The sequence below is a fragment of the Cebidichthys violaceus genome, unplaced genomic scaffold (assembly GCF_023349555.1).
Source record: "Cebidichthys violaceus isolate CVI_PGR_0920_01 unplaced genomic scaffold, fCebVio1.0.p SCAF_13, whole genome shotgun sequence".
NCBI lineage: Eukaryota > Metazoa > Chordata > Actinopteri > Perciformes > Stichaeidae > Cebidichthys > Cebidichthys violaceus.
Window position 1 is genome coordinate 12,751,013 of NW_027176296.1, and position 20,899 is coordinate 12,771,911.

At 39.9% G+C, this 20,899-nt stretch overlaps 1 protein-coding gene across 1 annotated transcript; it reads left to right on the plus strand.

Annotated features, from left to right (window-relative positions):
* Positions 1-3,308: 3,308 nt before the first annotated feature.
* Positions 3,309-6,623, plus strand: LOC137870159 (aquaporin-4-like). Its single transcript, XM_068707166.1, has 4 exons — positions 3,309-3,692; positions 4,245-4,409; positions 5,380-5,460; positions 6,390-6,623. Exons 1-4 carry the CDS (start codon positions 3,309-3,311, stop codon positions 6,621-6,623), a joined length of 864 nt encoding a protein of 287 aa, XP_068563267.1.
* The last annotated feature ends 14,276 nt before the right edge of the window (positions 6,624-20,899 follow it).

Below are 20,899 nucleotides of genomic sequence, written 5' to 3' on the forward strand. Positions count from 1 at the left end.
CAACAAAAATGCAAAAACTCAGTTGAGATAAACTATAGAATTTAACTATTTTTCATCTCAGGACAATTTGATAATATAGATGACATAAAAGCATGGATTATTTCTCAGCACTTTCAATAAAGATAAAATTGATATTAACTGAAAATAAAACATAATTGCGCAATAGTCGTTACATGAACAGAACACTTCAGAAATGAGTCAAACATGACACCTAAATTCTTATAGACTGAATAATGCATACTAATCTACAAATCTATTTTGTCCAAATGTATTTTTTTTCATCCTAAATAAGGCTGTGAACTACTGTTTGCTCTTTAACAGCTAATAGAAGTCTGCCCTTTACTTTATAGTACAATAACTACATGTATTCTAGTGCAATAACTACATGTATTCTAGTGCAATAACTACATGTATTATAATGCAATAACTACATTAATTCTAGTGTAATAAGACATTCATTCTAGAGAAATAACTTTATTTATTCTAGCGCAATAACAAAAACAAATTCTAGTACAATAACTACATTTATTATAGTGCAATATTTGCCAGAAGACTGTTTGCTCTGGAACCTTGAGGCCTGAGGCATTCACTAAGTCACAAAGATCTGACATTAAAGGCAAGCCATACTTGACATCTCTTACATCCACTCATTTATTTATGTATTGAATGCTTCTATAGGGACACGTTACAGTGCCAAACACCACAGCAGTTCTGGCCCGAGGTACTTTGTAACACCTTAAATGGGCGCAAACACATACAGCTGTTCAAAACAGCCCAAAGGGTCAAACAATAATACTGAAAACTGAGAATGACTTTCAAAAAAATCGATAATAACTCAGCGAATTATTCTTCATAGCTCGTTCTTTGTGGTGCTGCAAATATCTCTTTTATGAAAATTCTCGATAGCCAAAATCTTTATGATGCTTAAAGCTTTCTTGTTTTGTTCAATGTCCAAAATGAGTAGAATTAGGATTAAATTAGGATTTTAAAAACCATCCGATATTCGACTTAAACCTGTTATTGTTCAGTATAGAACTACCACACAATTTGGGCTCCGACATTTAAAGCATTCAACCAATGGGATCATATTACCATAGAACTGGGTTACTCCACGGTCATTCCATTTCTCTGATGGTTCCCCTCTCCTCTCATCCGGTTCAATCCAGGTCAGACCGCCGGGATGAACCCCCAACAGGCACAAAACCCGCTCCATAAAAGACAGAAGCGCCCAGCAGGCCTGCGGAGTCATGACGGAGAGCGGCAGGGCTCTGGAGCGCCTGAGGTGAGTGCACGCGTAAAGACGCACTGGAGCTGGGGAGGTACGTTTGCGGCAAGACGGCACGAAACGCTGTGGTTCGGATTGTATCGATCTAGTTGTTTTGAACATTACGCTTTTATAATATAGAGAAAACTGCCTTGCTTAAAAAGAAACCTTTCTTGGCTTAATCTTATAATATCTTCGTAATATTGTTTGTGTTGACACGTGTTTTTTGGATGGTTTGGATTCGTGACGTTCCGGATGTAACGGTTGTGTCGAGTAGAATGCACGTGTTGACTAGTAATGGTAGCAGCATGGTGGCTCACATGCATTCATTCTTTGTCATTCATTCAGTATTTGGTTAACTAGTCACCAGTCACTGCTACTGTCATAACGCTGCTGCTGTTATCACAGCTACTAGTGATAGGCAACAACAATTCACGAATAATAATTAGGTTTAAAAAGAAGAACATTCCAATCCCATCAAATGGATTTCTGTGTGGTTTGCAGATCTGGAGCTGCAGTATAGTTTTGATTAGTGTGATCCACCAAAAGGGACAGACTGTTACTTTTGTTTGGCTCAGGCCTTTTCTCATGTTGATGCCATTTACTGATGTGAAGACTTCAGGCATATTTATTTATAATATTTGACCCTAAATTGCTGTAGATTTAAGCACAAACAGCCCTAAGGAATCATTGATTGAATTGATACTGTTACTGCCTTTACTACTGCTGTTATTACTCTTGCTACTACTACTACCACTTCTGTCATTAGTACCTCTGCTGCTCTACAAGTGCTAGGAGTATCTTAATAATAAGTATTGTTTCATTAGTCTTATTTACATAGAGAATAGAGTACATTGATTAATAAATGATTCTGAAAGACAAACATGATACACGTACAATACTAAAGGGAAAATGCAAACAAATAATGTTTGGTAATAAACCAAAAGTTTGGCCAGCGTTGTGTTTGTGCTCCCATGCATGCGTTTCAAAAGTGACAAAAGGGGCCCACACAGTTATTGTTTGGACATTGTTGGACTTTTGATGGTAAAACATTGTTACTAGTTGAATCAAAGGTACACATAAACCATTATAATCTACAGCGAAACGTCTGAGGCTCTAAATCACAGCCATTTCAAAATGTATAGATGCAAACCATGTGCTCTGGTGACGTTCCTGTGTCTTGTTGTAAACTTATGAACCTTTTGCACTGTTGTGATATTACAATAGTGTGATAGTGGCAAACTATGGGATTCATTTAAATAAATGAGAATATAGGTCAATCATCTTAATGATCATTAATGTTACATTTACCTTAAAGGCTGTTTCTATGTTTATTTGAATATGTTCAGAGCTGGATTCAAATACTAAAATTTCACTTGTTTGGCTCACATCAAAACAGACGCATTTCGGAGAAGGCTCTCTTCTAATCTGTTGTGATGTGATCCAATATAACAAGTGATATGCTCGTATGTTTTCACCTACTTGATTTTGAAATCTGGCATGTGCTATCACATTTTCATGCTCATTGAATATTAGGGTCTGGCACTCCACCGTGAAACCGTTGTCAAAGCGCATCCTCCTTTAGCTAAATGTTAGGTGGATACATGTTCTGATGGAAGTGGAAAGAGAGAGCTGTTTGTAGAGTTGAGCCCTCAGCAGTGGAGATTACCCTCTCTAATGCTGCAGCTCTTTTTAAAACAGACTGGACTGAGTTATTTTCTTCAGCTGACCACACTTGACTGAAAGTTTTGTAAAAGAGGTCCAGAGCAAAATATACATATTTTTTTCTTCCATGGGGAAGGCAGAACCTGCCCTACTCTGCCTCTGATTGGCTTACCCTGACACTCTTACCGTAACCCTTACCAAACTCGTTGCTAATTTGTGACTTTATGTGTTCTGATTATCGCTATTTCTTCATTTAGGGGGTTAAACCAGTACCTTCTTTTGTCCTATATTGACGGTTGTCCCTCTTCTCCGCTCTTCCAGGAGGTGTTGCTTCCCCTGTCACTTCTGGCCTCCATCTTGCTGCTCTCGAGACAAAGCCATGTCTGCCTTCAAGGGCATCTGGACTCAGGAGTTCTGGCGCTGCGTGGGGGCCGAGTTCTTCGCCATGCTGCTCTTTGTCCTGCTCAGCCTCGGCTCAACCATCAACTGGGGGGCCGTCGAGAAGGATCCCCGTCCCGCTGACCTGGTGCGCATCTCGCTGTGCTTCGGCCTGAGCATTGCCACCATGGCGCAGTGCTTCAGCCACATCAGCGGCGCTCACGTCAACCCTGCGGTCACGGCAGCCATGGTGGTGACCAGGAAGCTCAGTCTGGCTAAAGGCGTCTTCTACCTGCTGGCCCAGTGTGTGGGAGCCATAGTGGGGGCCGCCATTCTGTACGGCATCACCCCGGCCTCTGTCAGGGGTGGCATGGGGGTCACCACGGTTCGTCTTCTTTTTCTTTTCAAGTCATTACCAGCAGTTAACTGTTATTTCACAGTTGGCATGATGGCATAATGTTGGCATAATGTTGGCACCGCAGTCATTCCTCTCTGAAAGCAGATATTTACTATCCTACTTATCATAATACTTTACTTTCTCCAAAGATAAAGGGGAGATATCATGCTCCTTTTCAGGTTCATACTTGTAGGGTTTCTACTAGAACATGTTTACATGCTGTAATGTTCAGAAAACTCTTTATTTTTCATCATATCGTCTGTCTGAATATATTTGTATTCACCCTCACTCCGTTTTAGCGCCTGTCTCTTTAAGCCCCCCTCCTCAACCTGTCTCAACCTGTCAGTTGTATAAATAGATGAACTATAGACAAAAAAAGTTCCAAAACTAATAAAATGCAACAGGTAGATATAAATTTTCAACTGAATTCAATGATTACTAAACATAAGACATGACATTTCTGACTATTACAACATCAACTTCAACCTCTGCATCTATTATATCCAGATACAGAGATTTTAACACAATGTGTATTTACAGGTAAATAGGAGCATCTCCGTGGGAAACGCGCTGGTTGTAGAACTCTTCATCACCTTCCAGCTGGTCTTCACTGTGTGCGTTACCTGTAACCACAAACGTAATGACCTGAAGGGTTCGTCTGCTCTGGCTATCGGCCTGTCTGTGTGCATCGGTCACCTGTTTGCCGTAAGTACACAAGATGAACAGAAAGAGATAATAACCTGGACAGACGAAGGGGCTCAGTGTCAGATCTATTCATCACTGACAGAAATGGCACAAAACGCTGCTCTCATCACATTTATGACAGCATCTCTTGCCTCTTGTGTTATTTTGTAAGTTATTTTAAAATTTTGCATTGAAATACCGGAATAATAGAATTACCTGAAATATGGGACTAATGTGGTAGTAGAGCAGGAAAATAATGAAATATGTTCTAAAACGCTTGTAAAGTGTATTAACAGCTTGTTTATAAATACAGTCAGCTATATATTAAATGTAATATTTGATGCAGACAGTCAGCGTAGAATAGCTTGGCTTTCTGCTTGTACATTTTGATTTATGAACATAAGCTTTTGTCAAAATAACTATAAATTAATTAAATAACATTGAGAGAAATAATTCCAAATAAATGCACCAGCTCCCTTAAAAAAATACAGCATCAATGTTACATTACCTTTATTTTCTGTAAATAATTACTGTTTGGAAAACATATGACACATTTTAAAGGATATCTCTTTGACTTTTAGTCAAGAAAAACATATGAAGCGATGGTCAAACTCATTTCTCCAATCGATGTTCTGCTGAAAAGTTGACAGATTGCCTTTTTTTGGGGTTTGCCAAAAAACAAACAAGACTTTCAGTTGCATTTAACAATATAGAGTGATTGCCCTTTTCTTCGAAACCATTGCGAAGTAAAACATCATTAGAAAGGTGAACAGTGGTTTGTAATAATGACACATGATGTAATCTTGCTGATCCATGTGTCAGACCAGTAAGTGCCTGGTTGGATCACTTTGGAAGGCACTTACAAATAACGTTTTTCATTTAGTTTGGAGGAGATGTTGCAACCCTCGATATATTTAGTGAAGGTCTCAGTGTCCTGCTTCTTCCTGCTTTTGTGACCTTGAGACGGTGTGATGTGGGATTTATTCCTCAGATTCCCTACACTGGAGCCAGTATGAACCCTGCCCGGACGTTTGGCCCAGCCATGGTCACATGGTGCTGGGAAAACCACTGGGTAACTATACGCTTTGTTAGCTCTTATTATCGAGCAGTGGTTTTAAATATATGTTAGCATCAATAGCGATACAAAGATTGTTTATTTTCCGTGCACAGAAACTACAATCCAACTTCTAAGGCCTCATTATAACGACACTACAGGGAATTACATAACTCTCTTCTGACAGCTGATTATCACATGGTAAATTGTCATTAAATGTAATTAGCTGTTGTCCAATATCAACTTTTTGTTAAACAGTTCCTCTGTTTGTTGGAAGCTGTAGGTATATGTTTATGAGGAGTATAAATAGCAATAGAAACTGATTCATGCAGAAAATGAAAGCAAACAATGTCTAATAACTTCCAGTATAAGCCCCGCCCCCTTCAGATGTGACATGAACAGACACAGATAGTAGCCTTGTGTCACAACCTATTGCCTATGCAGGTTCATCAGGTTTGCATTTGGGTTGTGAGTCACGCAAAGTAAAACTACATATGGTTGTTTTTAACAAAGGATATGTAATTACAGTCACAGCAATGTTGGCAAAAGATAGCCCCCATACATTTCTTCCACAAAGTATTTATTTTATTCTGTTTGGATTCAGCTAGTTTTGGTGAATACTATTGAATGCACTGAACATTTAAATGGTTAAACTAGACAGTGTTGTCTGCAAGTGGTAATTCAAAATAATAATGATACTTTATTTAAAAAACTAATAACGCTCCAGCTGTCCTTCTACAAATTACCTATAGTTCATTTATGGCAAAAGATGTTTACTATGAACACTATGAAACCACAGTTTGTCTTCAAGTCTTGATGTGTGCAGTGTCAGGGTGCTCAATGTTCTGTTTCTCCCCGTGTGATGTATGTGTGTGTGTGTGTGTGTGCGTGTGCGTGTGCGAGTGTGTGTGTGCGTGCGTGCGTGCGTGCGTGTGTGTGTGTGTTAGGTGTACTGGGTAGGTCCAACTCTGGGCGGGACTCTGGCAGCAGCCCTGTATCATTACCTGTTCTGTCCAGACCCAGAGCTGAAGAGACATTACTCCGAGGCCTTCATCAAGACACCTTTCACCAAACACCGGAACGACTCGGTCACGGCCCAGGAGCCCCTCTTCACCGTCATGGATGTGGAGAGGGCTGAGCGGAATGAAAGGAAGAGGGAGGTGGAGGTGTCCTCTGTGTGACTACAGAGGAGACACAGCGCTGGTGTCCTGTGTTCGGTGCAGCTTTCCCAAATCAAGAAGTTCCATTCACACCCCACACATTAGATATGACAGCATATGTCTTATCTGTCTGTATTCTAATGAAGTGAATGAATCTGGATGTGATAAGAAGATCAGCTGTTCACTGCCGTAATGGAAGCTGGTGTATTATCGCCCTCTGTGACAACACAACATGCACTGCTGTATTTTGGTACTATTTATCATACATCATACTATGAACTTGAGTCGGACCTAATGTGAACATTACTAAATAATCGCTAAATTTAGTTGATATTTCACTATTACAAATTAGTATTGTAGAAATACTAATAGTCCAGAATCAGGTAAATAATTCAACAACAAAACAAACAAAGCAGACAACTGATGTTACCTATTCATTTTTGAAAACAGAAGTATATTAATGTCAACTGTATATTCTACGCATTTGATTTGAATCTGTAAATAATGACTATATGGTTAATTAGACAGTTAAGCAAACTGCTTTGGCTAGCCTAATGTGTTTTTGAATACACCATGAAATATATACCCATACGTGTATATATATATATATATATATATATATATATATATATATATATATATATATAAACACATTTTTGTATGTGTTTTTGTTTCTAATTTATTTGAGAAGGTGAGTTTACAGTAGCATGTTGTATTGGTTACTGTACTGTACTTCTACTTGTCTTTGTGTTTCTGAAGCCTTTCTATTTTTACTCATATTTCATAAAATTGTGAGTAGATGGAGATGTACTGTAGTGGAAGCAAGTCTGTATGAGAGAATTAAAAAGTTATACAAAGAATTAAAGACACAGTGTTTGGTATAAAGTACTTAAACTGGTGCATGGAACAGAGCCACCTTTATTGTCATTAGTAACAACCATTGAGTTTGTTGACAGGAACTGTTATTATTTTTAGTAGTAGTAGTATTACTATTAGTGTCATCATTATATAATGATGACAAAATAAAAGAAAGTCAGTCTTTTGATTCATCAGATTGTTGTATGTTCTCCTCTCAACCAGCAGATGTCGCTAAGAGCCTCATATAATCTATAAACCATCTAAAACCAGCATCTGTGTGTGTGCGCGTGTGTGTGTGTGTGTGTGTGTGTGTGTGTGTGTGTGTGTGTGTCCGTGTGTATTTATTTGTGTGCTGACTGTTCCACACTCCCTTGGCCATTCATTAAAATTTAAATCCTAATCGCTCCATTTAAATTAATTGGAGCTGATGAATAAAACCGTCTCATTAAAACTGCACTGCAATCAGTGTTGAGTCACTTCCACACATAAAGCAGTGGAATCAACCTCATTTACTTCTTTTGTCTTTTTTCTCTCTTATTTGTCTTTGTCACTGTTACAATGACTGAATAAAATGACGGAAAATATTAATAACATCTTTGCTGGTGCGAACATTTCTCAGTTCCACTGCAGAAAAGGCAGTTATTTATCATAATACAACCCTGTCTCCCCCCAAAAGAATATGTAAATATACAAGTAATTTGCAACAACAGATATCATTTTAATGCTAATCAGAATGTGTTTATTTATGAGGAAAAGTTGTTCATGTATCTGTAAGTGTTGATATTGTACATATCAGTAAAATCTTCACTGACAAATAATTTCATTTGTTTGCCGCCAACATCTTACAACAAAACATCTGCTTATGACGCACATGACTGGTTTGTGATTCGTCACAGCAGTGACCTGATGCACGAGACTCTAACTGAAACCACAACCCTTTTCTAAACTTAAAGGAGGGTCTGCGTATGTTTTGATAGTCTGTTTTATCGTTTAATCAAAAAAAAAAAGTAATACATAAATACCATGGTTTAAATAGCTACTCAACTCTACTGTCTTGTTATTAAGTGTCAGAACAAACCTAACATCTTTATATTTGAATCACAGATTGTGAATATAAGTTATTGTATCATGCAATCTGCTGACATGAAAAACATCAACTGTGCATGACTGTGGATGATAGTAAACTCATACTGAGCACACAGATGTTTAAAGATACGAGTTAAAGTATTGATCATTATTCAAATAAGGTTTTAGGTCAATTGTACAAATGCTGATCAGCCTTCAACGTTGCAGCTGCAGGTTTTGTTTTCATCACTGGATTCCGCTTGATCGCCCTGATGACGTCACGTTTGTAAAAACCAAAATCTTTCTGAATGAACACCTCTCTCGCCGGGTGCGGTGGCGCGCGCCTGTAATCCAAGTTACCGGGAGGCTGAGGCTGGAGGATCGTTTGAGCTCAGGAGCTCTGAGCTGCAGCGGACTATGAAGATCGGGTGTCCACACTAAGTTCGGTATCGATATGGTGCTCCTGGGGGAGCCCGGGACCACCAGGTCGTCTAAGGAGGGGTGCAGCGGCCCAGGTCGGAGACGGAGCAGGTCAAAGGTCCCGTGCCGCTCAGTAGTGGGATCGCGCCTGTGAATAGACGCTGTAGTCCAGCCTGAGCAACACAGCGGGACCCAGTCTTTTTACGCTCTCAACAAACAGCTGATACAACAACAACGTGTTTACATGTTACAGCAGCAGCAGCACTGCTTCTTTATACGAAAACATTCAAAAACCAGTTGTGTTTGTTTGTCCTACAGCGCCTCCACCTGGAGGAGAGGAGCAATGAGCATCAATCACAGCAGTCAGTGCAGCACCACAGATACAGCAAACTAACGGGGCTTTCTTTATGACACTCAATCAACTTGATGGAGAGGTGAACAGTCACAAACAAACACTTGTCTCTTTGTTTTTCTGTTCAAATAACCAAAATCTGTCCATAATAATTCTACAAGGTATAAAAATCTGGATCAAAATCATTTAGAAATGTGTTTTTCTATCTTGTTGTAAGTTTGTTGTTTTCATTGAGTGAATCTTGTATCAGCCTTAAATATGAACAGTGGTTGTGAACAATACAGACAGCTCATGGTTCAGTAGCACAACACGTGGTTTACAGTTTGAAGTGACTGGAGCACAGAGAGATGGAGCAGGTAACACTGTCAACACATGTGGATATTATGGGATTAATCCCAGTGAGTAATAACATATGATGAATTCATTTATGTGATGTATTGCAGAGCCCTGATGTAGCTGAAATGAAAGTTTGGAAAAAATATCAATATTATAAGAAAAATTGTATTTATGTGATGATGGTGTTGGCAAATGGGTCACAGTTGTTTGCTGATTTTGAAATTATCGGAAGCAAATTGTCTGTATTTGTTTGAATTAAACTTTGAAGGAAAATGTCTTTCCATCAAAGGGAAGGGTGCATTATGGGAAATTGCATATTGATAAAAAAAAAGAAGCAATGGGCCTGAAATATTTAGCCTCAATCATTAGAAGACATTTCAATCATCTAATTTTCTCGGTTCATCATGTTTTCCTCATTATTTCATGGGTTTCGTCATCTTTACCAGAGACAAGATTCCTGCTCTATTTTCAGTGTCAAACTATGTTTGTAGTTGCTGTAATCTGGACTTTATCACATCTATTGGCCAACAGGATCCTAAATCAAGGATCATATTCAGAGGGTTTTTGTGAGGTGATGTTTTATCCAAACTCTTGCATGAACATGTGTCTTCATCAGACACAATATTACTAGAATAAAATAATATTACTAGTATCAAGCCGTCATGTCTATATTTCTGCTTCATGTGGTTCATTTCCCAAAATGTTGGAATGTTACTATATATATACTTCTCAATATGAAGCAACACTAAACAGAACAAGATACGTTTTTTGGACCATGAATGCAGCTTGTGGGTAAGAAACACTGAGTGAAAGAAGCTGATGTGATGTGAAATGCAACAACAGCCCTGTAACAGATGTTCAGTCGTTGTTTCTTGTGTGTGCGTAATGATCGTCTCATATGTTTAATGAGACGACTGGAGTCATTATACTGTAGCACGTGTGGCAAAATAACACACGTAGAAGTGTTGTCTCTGTTGCAAATATTGAACAATTTTTCATTAAAGCAGCAACATTAATCGACAGGATTTAACAATCATTTTTTGTATCCATAGTAAATGGTATATAGATTTGAATAGGCCTCTTTGATGAAGTTTACGAGGCTGTGCCACGTGCGTAAAATGCGCACAGCGCCTCTTTCAATGTGGAGACACATCGATCCTGCTGCTGTGTGATGACTATAAGTTTATGATTAACTAAAAGGAAAGGATGCTAAATACAAACAAACGGCGTGAACGAACACATTAGTGAAAGGATAACACTCATCGGTAAAACTCGTTACTCTTTACAGACTTAAGAACATTAGCATAAACAATGTATGTGAGCATTTTAATCTTTAATAGAGCAAAGTGAACTTCTTCAGGACTTCATCCTGACAAAGACTAAAGACTCACAGAGAACTTTTAAAGCGACACAATAACTTCCATCATGGAAAATGTGAGATTTGAACTCTTTGAAAGTTGACGGTGTTTTCTATGTGTTTTACCGTCGAGGCTGCCTCAAAATGGTGGCCTCAACCTACTGATGATAATAATTTCCTCTTTTTATGTGTAAAGTAATTCATATCACACATGTATATTACCCAGCTCCCATCTGGAACACACAGTGGTATTGTGACTTTAAGAGTAGCCATGAGTACAACTCTGAAGTACTTGAATTTCCCCCCAGCAGATATGTGACATTATATTTTCTTATCATCTTGTGGTGATTTCATAGATTCATCTGTGTGAATATGCAGCACTAAAACATAAAACCAGTTGACATTATGAGCTCCTTAATGTGGGTCCTGCTTTATTACCTGTTGTCCTGTCCTGAAGAAGACCCCAGCTGTGTCTAAAAAAGACATCATTACTTCTATTTCAATGTTGCATATTCCTAAATTCTCATATTTATTCAGGTTACCACACAGGTAATATTTCAGCACAGATACATTGTCCACACTGCACAGAGTGTGTGACGAACTATGAACGAATGAGGGTTAATAGCGGCCCAGCAGAACTATTTAGTCCTGTAGCCGCCTGGTTTGTTCACCAACAAGGTAACAAACTCCATGTGTTGACAGGGCTGATAGGCCGGCATGCTCATGAAGATTAATGTCTTTCTCTAGAGGAAAGTTGAACTTTAGCAGGAAACTGTGGAATGACATTCATATCCTTTAGTGCTGTTTGTTGCGTTTACTGTACTCGTGTACTTCATTCTGACATGTGTGTGTATCGTAGCAGCGTGACGTGACTCCAGCCGGCCACAGAGAGCAAGGAGGCCTGCAGCCTGCAGACAGTGGCCATGCTGCAGGGACGACCAGGTCACACGTTCTCATATTTTGGATATAAAAAAGTTGATGTCCTAAATTGTTCACAATGATGTAATCCTCAAGAACTAGAGAATCAGACAGCTTTACAAAATGGCAAACACGTGGTGGACTAGTGAATACTGAATGTTTTGGGACACAGTCGACTATACGGGCCCATTGTACCGATTATTGGACTCATTTACTTTACAGTAACTTTTCTGTTAAGTTCTTCTTGCAGCCAGGTGTAAAATCAAACAAAATTTGTTATCGATAAAAGACATAATCTATGGTGGGTCTTTTAACCCAGAGTCAGACACATTTGAGACGGTATGTTACATCTGTGACGGCCCCTGTCTCTAATCCCTGCAAGTATGCTTTTGTCCATTTGTCCCTAGAGAGCAGATTACCTGATGCAGAGCACCTGGTCCGGGAACACGGAGGGCATAAAAGCCCTGCTCTAGCGTTCCTCGCGAGGAGTGTTCTCTCCGGTGTAGGTGGAGTGATCCCTGCCAGTCGCTGCCGGTTTTCTTTGGTTTCGCTGACAACACCCACCCTTCATTACACACGCATCCACGTTGACATTACTGATGTACTGACTGACACACTTCATAAAGTTAACTATTTCTTTATTTAGTTCAAATAAATACTTGACGTTACCATCATCTGTTGTGTCTTTGCCGTATTTGTCACGGCGTAGGAGCCGGGTTATGACACATCAAAATAAAACTAAAAACAGGGATTTGAAAATGATCTTTGACCTGTGTTACACTGAAAACAATACAACAGCACATTATTTCATGGTCTACCTCATGAAGTTTGTTTTAAAATAAACAAACTAAATATAATTAATAAAATAAAATTTAAATTAATAAATATATAAAATAAACAATTCTTTCAATTTTGACTCTTGCAACATGAAATTCAAAAAGAGTTGGGACAGTAAAGCATTTACCACTTTGTAAGGTTGCCATTCCTTTTTGCAACATTTCAAAGACGTTTAGGGACTGAAGACACTCAGTGATGAAGCGTTTCAGGTTCAACAATGTTTGTGCTGAATCATGATTACAATCACCTGTTGACATCACCTGATTCAAATCACATCATTATTCAATTATTTTACCTCATTACTGGCCCTGAATCTCCTGTTCGTTCTTTTGAAATGTGTTCCAAAATGTGTTCCAGGCCTGAATGAATGGATGTGTATTTACAAATGAAATGAAGTTGACTTGACAAAACATGACATGTTTTGTGTTCTTACTGTCCCGGCCCCCGACCCTCCTCTGCTCCACTGCACCACGACGGCCCTCCAATGATCCTCAACCACGGAAGAGTAGCAGCAGACCTACCATCAAGTGGTAGATGATATGCTGACGTATGTTAGACTCTCTCATTCAGAATATTATCATATTATTCAATCATTTACAGTCAATATCTATCAATGATTGCTTTTTTTTCAGATTTAAGCTTTTTAAGTTGGTGAATCATTGTGATTTGATGTCTGTACACGATTGGCCGGGTTCGTCCGTACAGTGTAGAGCTGGGACGTCGTGTCAAGCAGAAGCTGTGGGACAGAGTGGCTCGTCCCTCGTTCACGTCATCAGTAAATGAAGATGGACGTCTCCTACGGGGTCGGAGTCCATCCTCCGCTTTACCGTGTTGACACTTTGGGAGAACCAAAGCCGAAGACACCACCATCAAAAAGAGCTAACAAATAGAGTTCAAAAGAAAAACATCTTAATAGTTTAATAACAATAATAACAATAATAATAATAGTTCCTACCTCTCTAGTCTTTAGTTACTGTACTCACTACTGTGTGGACTGCATTAATACATCCATACTTCAGTGTGTGGCATTTTAGAGTTGAATCTGAATCGCACTTTTCAGTACTGCCGCTTGATGCAGATTGCCATAGTTTTGAGATACATGTATATATAATGTGATATTTGTTAGCACGGCAACAGCAAGGTGTGGCTTTTACATTGTGCCACGATGTCTTCTGTTTGATTCAGGACCGGTTAAGAGTTTTTTTTTTGGATGAGCATACTTTTATTGCTCCAATCTTGTACCTTACCTAGTTGGCAATCTCCAAAATCTGAGGTGTGTCCCCAAAATGTTAGTGTGTGAGCACTTTTTGTCCCCGCAGTGGGAATAATATACAATCCCACACACACCTCCACCCCTCTTTGTGTGTTTTGTGTTTGGCTAAGCCCAGGTTTTGATGTGTTGCTTCAGGCCACCCAGGAGTTTGTCAGGTTATTAATAATGCATCATAGATCCATTTGAGACAAAGTGACGGCTTGCTCTCTGCACAGATAGATGCTTATAGATGCATATTTGTGGAGCTATGGGGGAAAACGCCTGTTCTGACCTCAGCATGGAGAACATGGATGCGGTTTAAAATATCTTTACATTTTCTGACTGTTTGCACATCAGTGTAAGGTAAGGAGAGTTGTATTGTGTCATTGGACTCGGTTGATTCCTTAACCTCTTCCAGAAATTATAATTATAATAACTTTCACACTAACAGGAGGAAACAAGCTGATTTAAAGGGTCCTACAATCCACAACTATAACATGGAAGAACCTAGACTGTAGTCTAAACTTTGGTTTATCTGTGAGTTGGGGTTGTCAGAAACTGGAAGCGTACAATGTTATTTTGGGCCTGGTATCTTCAGATTGCGTCTGAAGATGGTACCCTGGAGGCTTAGGGATAATGCTTTGCTGCATGTCATTCAAAATCTGACCTCCCCTCATTTCCTGTCACCGTGCCACAATAAATAAAGGCATAAATCGTATCCAAACAGGTGAAATACAAAAAGATCATACCTATCATTACTCAGACTGGTCTCCTAGAAATGATGTTTGCTAACAAACAAAATTGCTTTGTCATTTTATGTTTCGAGAGAAACATATTTTATCCCAGATTACGTTTGTTTTTGACGGATCACAAATACGTTTCTAATCTAAATCCCCAGAGGTCAGATTAAGGAGGAAGTCGGGGTGGATGGGTCAAACAAACAGAGGACTTTCACCCAGAAGACCTTTGTATTGCAGCTCTAATTGTAAGTTAGTGTCAAGTTTCCAATAAGTATAACAAAACAAATATTTGTGTCACAACTCCTTCCTGATCACTCAGTATTCATTCATTCCGTCTGCTCAGTTACATTGCATCCTCTGCTGCAGGGACATGTGGTCAGGGGAGGCAGGTGAAGTAAAATACAAATAATGCTAAAATAAATATTAATATTTCTCTACTGATCTGTGCTATAATTGTAATTTCTGTATGATTCCAATCATTTCAAGCATTTTAATAAACAAAATCGCTGAATTTACGCATGTCCTGTTCAAACAGAGGAGACACGTGAGGTGAGGCAGCGACGAGCTGTGCCTCACCTCAGACTGTGAATCCTCACTAACTGGGTTGAGCGCGTGCCTTTTGCGTTCTCATTGTTTGTCACCACTGTAATATTTGTAGACACTTTTATTATATGTCCTTTCTTTACATAGAATATGTACTGTATTTCACGTCTGTGTAGAACATATTTAGTCCTGCTGATCTGACAATAAACCGCAGTGAAAAAGCACAGAGGGGCAAACAGTACCTCTTCCTCACTGAAGAGGGCGTGCGAGAGCCCACGGGTCGGGTTTATGCTTGTTCTGTCGTTGCTCTTCTTCTACACTTCTCTTCTTCTTCTTATATTTTGCTTTGACCACAAAAATGTAAGATTCAATATTTAAGCTTAAAAATGTCTCAAAAAACAAGGAAATATGACCAAATCAACAGCAATTCAACGTCAGACAGGTAAAGTAACCTTTTATGTGTTTGTTGTTCTCTTTATACATCCGGGGTTGTTACAAAGATTATCGCGGGATCTCACGAGCGCTCGGCTTCTGAAACGCTCCCGGTGGAATCAAATATGTACCTTACCTGTGTGTGTGTGTGTGTGTGTGTGTGTGTGTGTGTGTGTGTGTGTGTGTGTGTGTGTAAATAATGCTGATATGAAATATGAAAAACAACCAGTAGTCAATGTGCAAGCTGCCAATTGAATGGTGATTTAAGCTACTCTATTGGGTTCATATATTTGTAAATCTGACTTATGTAGTGTGCAGTCAGTGCCTCACCATTAGTTATGTCTGTGTATTATATGTTGGAATTGGGAGCCTATCTCACGTTGACCATGGGTAGCAGTGTGTATTTGTGTGGCAGGTAGTTTATAAATGGGGCACAGGTGCAACTGACGGGGGTAATGATGCATGGGTGACGGGGAGTTTGCACGGGTTTTACCGTAAAACCAGACACACCAGAGGGAGACCAGGAAGATAAGTGATATTAAAATGTATTATCATCTGAACGCTAATTAAACGGGAACCTCACCCAAACGTGTAAAAGCCTGGGATCTTTATGTCAAAGCGAGTAAGAAAACACGATCTCTTCCCGCACCCAGCCGAGTGGCTAGTTACAGAATCAGTCACTACAATAATGAAATTGCAAATTCCGGCAGACAGGTTGACTTGTTGTATTGGAAAAGAACAGAATGTAACGGTAACAATGCGTCAGTCCTATTCCAGAGCAATGAATGCATGAACAATAGCAGACTTGAAAAGCATTTTCTAGACTCCAGGAGCTGCACCTGGCCAAAAAATAGTCCCAGCACACAAAACTAAACCACGGTTTGTAATCTTTGACATTTTGTTTTACGTACGGAAGGGTCCGAAACTTTGGTTGTGTAACAAACCCGTTTTAAATCAATTAATACTTTGCACAGGCTACATGTGCTTTGTAGTAAAAATGTAACAACACCTATATCGCAAAATAAAGACTTTAGATTGATGCTACCATAAATATATTCCCTCTGTTTCCTAACAACATAACTAAATAATGATTGATGTTTCTATGGTTGTGTTAAGGCAACTTACAGCACTCATTTAAGGTTAGAGATGGATTGAGTTAAAAGCTTGGTTAGTAGAACTAGCTGACCTATTTTGGTGGTTTGACCATCACTATAAGGAGAGGTGAACTCTCTCTGAAGAACTAAAACTCACATTGCATGTAAAAAAATTCAAATTGTTGGTTTGTGTGGCCCGATCATTATGAAAGTGTGTAAAACATGTTAGAATTTGGCTTCTATTAACAGTAAGTACTTCAGTTTTAACCTCATCCAGCCTCCATCTCCACTCCTCACTGGATACATGCAAACATGCACACTGCACACTTTGATGTGTCACATATCACTCCAGCAAATTAATTATCCTCAGATACATGCACACTCGCATGCGCACACACACACACACACACACACACACACACATGCTGGTATAATTGCTTGCTCTTTGTGAACTCACAAGCATGTACATGTTACACTCACCTCCTCTCCTCGCCTCCGAGCTTCGAGCAGATCCTCGTCTGTTCCAGCTATTACACTTTGGTGTTAATTTCTTCAGGTTTTTGACAAGCCTCCGAGCTAAAGCTTGTTCTTTGTGTAAGTGCTTTTTCTGAACTTCTCCCTATCTCTGCAGATTAGTCACGGAGCAAATTACCTGCCTGCACCAAAAAAAAAGCGCAGTCCTACACATTTTTGCTGTGCTTGGTGTACAGATCTCCTTTTGAAGACAGGCTATGTTATTTCCTCTAGCCCTGCAGCAGTCTTGGCATGCAAATCATCATAAAATAATTTTTTTTTTGGAAAACTGCACATGCACTCTGGGTGCTCTTATCAGCGTCTGCACAAACTGCATACAAATCAGGCCAGGATCACACAGCAAAGGTCTCCATGTAAAAAAAAAAAGGCTGGCTAATTGCTAATTGGGTCGCGAGGTCTGAAGTCGGCTCGGCTAACGAGAATTAAAACGCGGGGGCCGTTCGTGCCTGTGAAGTGTCTCCGGCTTCCTGGTGACATGCCCCAGAGCGGAGACACACTGACAAAACGCCACAGCAACAGTGGGACTTAGAGAGGCTGCTGCCTGCCCGGCTCTGTCTACACGCTGCTGCATGATCACATAATGGCGGGAATACGTCAAATTGTTTTGCTTTCCGGGGACACTGACCCGCAGTCTCTGTGCTGAACAGTGATGCGTTTAGGTGCACCGGGTGAAGCCTTCGGCCTCTATCTACAGATTGATGTGATAGCACTCCGTGCTTTTGTGTTCTCCTGGGGGAGGTGACATGTCTGGCACCTACTGACAATGTCATGTATTGTAATTTGATTGGTGCATTATGTCTGTGAGCGGGCACTAAAAATAGTTTGTATTATCACCTCGTTTCCAACAGCCACACAGGCAGTAAACCACACCGTTAGCGGTTGTCTCCCGATGCTTCGTACGATGTGCCGACGTTAAGTTTGTTTTCAGACACTTTAGGATCAAACAATGTCACCAGCTCCTATTTTAGGCTGCTTTTGCTCGGCAGCGGCGATTTCATACATGTAACACTTACGTAGTCTGACAGACGAAGGGATGAAGTTCTCTGCAGGGTAATAAACCTCTGATAAGTAATGCATGTAATTGTGTAATCAGCATTGACTTAGACAGAGTGAGTTTGCCACTCATAACATTCATTTTGTATAAAGTCATATTAGACATGTTAGTGTACATGTCTGAAATGATTGAAAACACATCAATAAAGAACACCAAAGAGTTTGCACCTCAGAAATATTGAGAGATTAATCAATGAAACCTGTCAAATGTCAGACCAATCAAATCAAGCAAATGCTACTTCTACCGAGTCTAATAAAACACAGATGACTTCAAAAATATAGACTCCAGATTATTTATTATCACTGGAACTCAAAAAAGAAGACTATACCGTTTTGAAACAGTGCGTTGCCTTCACTGAGCTGTGCGTGTGAAGGGCACGCAGTTCTTACACCGCACAAATGTGTGCTTTCTACTCTGATAAAAAAAATTGCGTTCACAAAATATTGTTTATGTGTACAAACACCAAAAGAGTGTTCAGATAATTCAGCTCAACTTTGAAGATGTGTTACAGCTGTACATCAATGACATGACACAGAACCCGTCAGGTTCTCAAGAAGAGGAATGTAAGAGGGAGCGGAATGTTCAGGAACCACACTCACAAACTGACATGTTAATCTAGAGCTAAACACCACTTAGACCATGACAGTTCAGTACTGAGGAGCCCCCTGCATGTAGCTGAAAGCTCATCGATGTTCATTGGATGAAAAGAGAGAAACAAGTGGAATTACTGCCTCCTGGTTTATGGCTCAACCAATCAGTCAAGCTGCAGTTTACATCCATGTCTGCCCCAAATGTCTTCACTTCATCATTTCATTCATGTGAAATTTACATTTAGCATATGAACTCTTGATTTGTGACCTCACAACAGCATGTTTGCGAGGTCACAATGACCTTGATGTTTGACACTTGACCACCAAAATCTAAGGTTAAGTGGACGTTTGTGCCAAATTTTGAGTTCAAGATAATGGTACGGACAGACAAACCGAAAACATAATCCCATAACTACGTTGTCATAGAGTGCTGCAGGGATGTCTACCAACCCCAGAAGTTAGAATAACACTGGTTCCCTTGACAAAAAGTGAATGGGATTTTTACATTGTATTTTGGGATATTTGGAGCATTATTTCTCTAAAATTTAAATTTGTGTTTGTGAGCACTCAAGATGGTGATTAAACAACATGATAGTTGCACAGACAGCCTCGGCCTGGTCTCAATAAAATGACACTCAAAAATGTGCAGTTTTATCTCAAAACACAATGCCACAGATGTCGTAGTTTTAAGAGAGCTTGCCGATGGCATGCTAACTGCGGGAATGTCCACCAGAGCTACACATGAATTAAATGTCCATCTACCATAAGCAGTCTCCAGTGTCGTTTCTGAGAGTTAGGCAGTAAACCCACCAGCCTGGCAACCACACAGACCAAGCGCAAGGATCTGTACACAGTTCCTGGAAGCTGAAAACATCTCAGTTCTTGCTTGGACTGCATACTCACCAGACATGTCTTCAATTAATTATGTTGACTATCGGCATGTTAGGACGGCGTGTTCCAATTCCTGCCAATAGAGTGGTGCAGGAATTAATCCTCAAAACCAGTCAGCATTTTTGCACTACCAGTTCCCTCGTCTCAAAGTCATTGGGTTGTTTGAATGGGTTTGTGGTTAGATTCCTTAAATAAAGTCTGTTGTTAAAACACAAACGTTTTTTTTCTATAAAATGCCTCAGTAAATACCGTCTCTGGTGAATTTTGAAGCTTTTACATGTCTTCAAAAAGATGGTTGCTAGCAAGTGGCTAAATGAGACAACTAAAAGTCGTCATACCGACTTGTGTGCCTTTAGCCTAGCGGTGGTGACGTGAAGTCATGTGACCTTGGTGTAGATCCTTTGTAGTCATTATTTAACAAATAATAACAATAGCATTTTAGTTTCTGCCGATTGCATTCACTATTAAAAAATCATAAAAGTGGTGTTCATTTGTGAAGAATGTCTTGCTGAACAAAACGTATCATACATATTTGTTTGCCAACAAAGCTTTTTTTTGCCAATAATTCAAAATCCAGTGCAAAAACCCCAGTGTTTTTTTGTGGAGGGAAACTGTACGATGCTAACTTCTGGGTTGTCCTGCACCACTATGTCATCCTTCCTTCCCTTTTATGAACCGCAATGTAATAGAGATGATGGGCAGTGAAAGGAACAGCTCCTTCCTATCTCCAGGCCATGGTCAAGCCTTACACCCCCGCCCGACCACTTCGCTCTGCTGCCTCGGGGCGATTGGTTGCCCCGTCGCTCAGAGGTCCTGGCAGCCGATCGACCCGGTCACGGCTGTTTTCTGTCCTGGCCCCACAGTGGTGGAATGAACTTCCCACTGACGTCAGGACAGCGGAGTCGCTGCCCCTCTTTCGGTGCAGGCTGAAAACCCACCTCTTCAGGAAGTGCTACCCTGAGCCTTCCACTTAGCACTTATTGTATTCATACTAGCTTGTTGCACTTATTGTATTCGTATTACT

What these genes read in the sequence shown, in the direction of transcription:
- LOC137870159 (XM_068707166.1), top strand. Translation starts at nt 3,309, where the DNA reads ATGTCTGCCTTCAAGGGCATCTGGACTCAGGAGTTCTGGCGCTGCGTG. An exon ending in GTGGCATGGGGGTCACCACG is followed by an intron (nt 3,693 to 4,244) that starts GTTCGTCTTCTT and finishes GTGTATTTACAG; the next exon opens with GTAAATAGGAGCATCTCCGT. An exon ending in GGTGCTGGGAAAACCACTGG is followed by an intron (nt 5,461 to 6,389) that starts GTAACTATACGC and finishes TGTGTGTGTTAG; the next exon opens with GTGTACTGGGTAGGTCCAAC.